Consider the following 5,000-nt stretch of genomic DNA (forward strand, 5'->3'; position numbering starts at 1 on the left):
AAAAATGTAATGTTATAACACATTTGTAAATGTACACTTGAACCCACTATCGGAGAAATAATATCAGAAGTAAAAGATATCCGTATATTTCGACTACTATCTGATAGTCGAAATATACGGATCCCCTGTAATTCTGATATTATTTCTCCGATGGTGGGTTTAAGTGTATAGCGTTTCTATCCTATATGGGGGTTATAGGACCGAAGAGATGCAACCTCAGTGGTAGCAAAGAAGAGTTTTAAGGAAGACAGTATAAGCAGCCTTGCTGTGAACGCACTGTGCCTTACTACATTGTTTCTGAACCAAGGCAGTTGGCGTGATACAGGTATGACCCGTCATCCATGAGGAGCTAAGATGAGAGGGGGAGAGGGTGGTGGAGGGGAGTGGAATGGGTACGTACCTCTGACTTGGCTACCTCCCGTATAAGGTGGGAAAAATTCTTAGTATGTAGATAAACAGATAATATAAGGAAAAGGGGGTAAAAGCTATGTTATCACCGTTCTTCTTAGAACGAATATTAAGTTAAACTTTACCTTCATGTACAAGTTAATCGACTTAAGCTGTGATGGAGGGAGGGTACCTTGACTGAATAAAATCGTTTGAAGACATCTACATGAGAACAAACGACCGAAACAATCATCTCTGCGTAGCTTTTGAAAATTTGACTTTTATATTTTGACGAGGGTTGCACGGAACAGAATTAATTACCATTTTTATTATCATTATAATTTCTATAATTGTTTTCTTTTAAGAATTTAATTTCCTCTTTGGGTTTGAAGCCACTCTTATTTTTCCCTCTCTCTCTCTCTCTCTCTCTCTCTCTCTCTCTCTCTCTATCTATCTATCTATCTATCTATCTATCTACCTGTCTATTTAAATACCCATATATCTATCTATCTACCTATCTATCTATATGCGTGTCTCTGTATTTCCGACTATTTCTCTCCTCTTCCTCCCTCCCCCTCTCTCTCTCTCTCTCTCTCTATACATATATATATAAATATATATATATACATATATATATATATATATATATATCTTTCATTGTTTATCTATCTATATTTATCTATCTATCTATTTATCTATCTATCCATCTATCTACCTACCTACCTATCCATCTATCTACCTTCATCTCTTAACCCTCTGCATATATACGAGTTTCAAAAGACTTTAACCTTGTTTATTTTTTTCTCTCCGTTCCGCAGACGCTCCCGTGTGTCGGGCGGACCAACGCTGGGTCTACGGGATCGCCCGTAAGGAGATGGTCCACATCTCGTGCTCGGTAGAGGCCCATCCGGCAAACCTCGAATTCCGTTGGGTCTTCAACAACTCGGGCGAGAGAACGGACATTCCCGAACATCACATCCTCAACAATGGAACTACGAGTATGGTGAGTGGGGCTTTTACCTGGTTGTTTTGGTGGTGTGGTTACTGTTTGTTATCTATTTTGGTTTATTTTTATTGTATTTTATTTTATTTTATTTTATTTTATTTTATCTTATCTTATTTTATTTTATTTTATTTTATTTTATTTTATTTTATTTTATTTTATTTTATTTTATTCTATTCTTTTTTTTTTTTTTTTTTTTCATTCTATATATGGGAGGACAGAAGTACCGGTGGATTTTTTTTTTTTTTTTTTCTTAATTTCATGTTTTTATTTTCTTGCTTTTAGATTTCGTTTCCTTTCGTTCTATTATTTCTATTCTATTTACTCTCATTAATTTAATATATTTCATTATATTTTAAGTTATTTAATTTTGTTTTACTTGAGTTTATTCTGTTTTATTTTATATTCATCTTATTTAATTTATTCCATTTTATTTCATTTGTTTTATTTTATCTTATTTTCATTAATACTTTTATCATCTATTCAAATCGTCTTTTCTCAGTCATGTTACTCTGAGTGTGCCTCTCTTTACTCTCATTAATTTAATATGTTTCATTATATTTTAAGTTATTTAATTCTGATTTACTTAAGTTTATTCTGTTTTATTTTATATCTATCTTGTTTAATTTATTCTATTTTATCTTATTTGTTTTATTTTATCTTATTTTTATTAATATTTTGATCACCTATTCAAATCTTCTTTTCTCAGTCATGTTACTCTGAGTGTGCCTCTCTTTACTCTCAATAATTTAATATATTTCATTATATTTCAAGTTATTTAATTTTGTTTTACTCGAGTTTATTCTGTTTTATTTTATATTTATCTTGTTTAATTTATTCCATTTTATTTTATTTGTTTTATCATATCTTATTTTTTCTTAATATTTTTATCATCTATTCAAATCGTTTTTTCTCAGTCATGTTACTCTGAGTGTGCCTCACGGTATGGCAGCCTGCCTAAAAGGAGCTTAGGATGGAAGGTGGGTTTTGTACCGTGAGTCGGCTGGTCAACTCTCTCTCTCTCTCTCTCTCTCTCTCTCTCTCTCTCTCTCTCTCTCTCTCTCTCTCTCTCTCTCTCTCTCTCTCTCTCTCTCTCTCTCTCTCTCTCTCTCTTTCTCTCTCTCTCTCCTCGCTTTCCTCTCTCTTTTCTCTTTCCTCTCTCTCATTTCCTCTCTTTCCTTTTTCTTTTCCTCTATTTTTCCTCTCTTTCTTTCCTCTCTTTCTTTACTCTCTTTCTTTCCTCTCTCTCTCTTTCCTCTCTCGCTCTTTCCTCTCTCTTTCCTCTCTCTTTCCTATCTTTCCTCTCTGTCTCTCTTTCTCTCTCTCTCTCTCTCTCTCTCTCTCTCTCTCTCTCTCTCTCTCTCTCTCTCTTTCTCTCTCTCTCTCTCTCTCTCTCTTTCTCTCTCACAATAGTACATTATTATCAATATTCAGTGAAATAAATATCTCATAGGATTTATTCTTATCTTTTATTTATTCATTTATCAATTTATCTATTTTATTACATATATATATATATATGTATATATATTAATTGAGGAATGCCCTAATATTAATATTTCTAAAGGGCAGTGGACACCTGACATTATCTCACGCGCAGCAATAAATAAGCTCGTGCGGACGTTACATCCTCCCCTCTCCTCACCCCCTCCCTCCTCCGCCACCCCAGTTAGCCCCGCGTCTGAGTGAGGTCAACTGTCCACATCTCTTCTTACTGTAGTTTATAAGTCCCCTCTGTTCTCTATCTTATGTACTTTCCTGAAGAGGGCTACAGTTGATAGCCGAAATATAGGATTATTCTCTATTCGAAGTTTATTCTTTCTCCGACTGTGGGTTCCTGTGTGATATGTATATATATGTATATAGATATATGTATATATATATATATATATATATATATATATATATATATCCTTATTCATTTATTTTCATATTTTATATATTTATCTTTACTCAGTATTTATTTATCTATTCATCTTTATTTACTTTTTTATTTCTAAATTTATCTATTTATCTACTTGTTGATCTTTTTTGTTTGTTTGTACGTTTGTTTACTAATCAAATTTTCTATGTCCGACATTGCTATAAACTAAGTTGTTTGCGTGAATGTTCTTGTTATTGTCATTCAATTGGTAGAGCGACACAAGAGCCCAGTTGGAAAAGTCTAGGACTTCTGTGCCTATGATCGATGGGTCGAATCCCACTTGGCCCAACTGAGTTTGAAGTCAACGATCGCTTAAGACCATCTACATGTGGTCCATCCACTGTAAAAGGGTTATCACATTGCGATATTTTCCCTCCAACCTCTGATTAATCAGCGGTGTCGCCTACTTCTAGAATTTTTTCCGCCGTGAAATCACTATGCAAAAAAAAAAAAAAAAAAAAAAAAAAAAAAAAAAAAAAAAAAACAGAAAAAAAAAAAATTAATAATAATAATAATAATAATAATAATAAAAATAATAATAATGATAATAATAATAATAATAATAATAATAATGATAATAATAATAATAATAATAATAATAATAATAATAATAATATAATAATGAAATAATAATGATAATAATGATAATGATAATAATAATGATAATAAAAATCTCGACAAAAATATATATACTGTATATTGTTATTTTATAAGCGTACTGCAAATGCGCCCCCACAGTCGGAAGAAAAATAGCCCAATATGATAACGCCTTTAGTCCTCTTGGGGCTCCTTATCTGAAGAAGCGCAAGGACAAAACTCCAACTCCGTTTGTGAAGGACGTACGGTCCAGTATACAACAAACAAACAAACAAATAAATATATAAATAAATATATAAATAAATAAATAAATAAGTAAATGAAATAAATAGAATAAAATAACAAAATAGAAAAAGAAAAAACAAACAAATAGAAAATGAAAAAATAAATAAATAGATAAATAAAATAAAATAACAAAATAGAAAAAGAAAAAACATAGAAATAAATAAATAAATAAATAAAAATTAACAAATGGAACAAGAAGAAAACAAACAGAGAATACAAAAATAAATAAATAAATAAATAGACAGAAATAAAATGAATTAATAAAAAAAAATAATAAAAATAGGATATAATGGAATAAAAAGATATGAATAGACCGATAAGCATACAAATAAATAAATAAAGAAAAGATAAATGGTCGCAAACTTGAAAAAAATGCACAAAATCTCCGTCATTGTTCGCTTTCACATTTGTAAGTATCCATTCGCATATAGTGTCTGCCACTGACGTGATAGAAAATTATGTTTTATAGATGACTTCTATATACATATACAACAAAGGCATCTATTGTTGTTCTAGAGAGAAGAAAAAAATCGAGGACTACTAAACAAATATTTTTTCACTCTAACACAATGATGTGAGAGACAGATTCGTTTGTTCCATTTTGTGCTTAACGTGCAGACTAAGATAAACGAAATAGTAAAAAAAGATAAACAGGAATAGATAAAGAAATGAATAAATAGGTAAATGAATAAATGTTATTACTATTATTATCATTATTCTTATTTATCTATTTATTTACTTGTTTATTTATTTATTTACTTATTTATTTATCTAATTTATTTATTTATTTATTTATTTATTTAT

General features: G+C 30.3%; 1 protein-coding gene across 1 annotated transcript in view; it reads left to right on the forward strand.

Annotated features, from left to right (window-relative positions):
• Nucleotides 1–5,000, forward strand: part of LOC143017445 (neural cell adhesion molecule 1-like) — an 801,122-nt gene that overhangs the window by 623,874 nt on the left and 172,248 nt on the right. The window contains exon 9 of the mRNA XM_076172190.1: nucleotides 1,206–1,390. Within this exon, the coding sequence (XP_076028305.1) occupies nucleotides 1,206–1,390 (185 nt within the window). The remainder of the gene's footprint in view (nucleotides 1–1,205; nucleotides 1,391–5,000) is intronic.

The sequence above is a fragment of the Oratosquilla oratoria genome, chromosome 32 (genome assembly GCF_046742065.1).
Source record: "Oratosquilla oratoria isolate Oo_2021 chromosome 32, ASM4674206v1, whole genome shotgun sequence".
Classification (NCBI taxonomy): Eukaryota; Metazoa; Arthropoda; class Malacostraca; order Stomatopoda; family Squillidae; genus Oratosquilla; species Oratosquilla oratoria.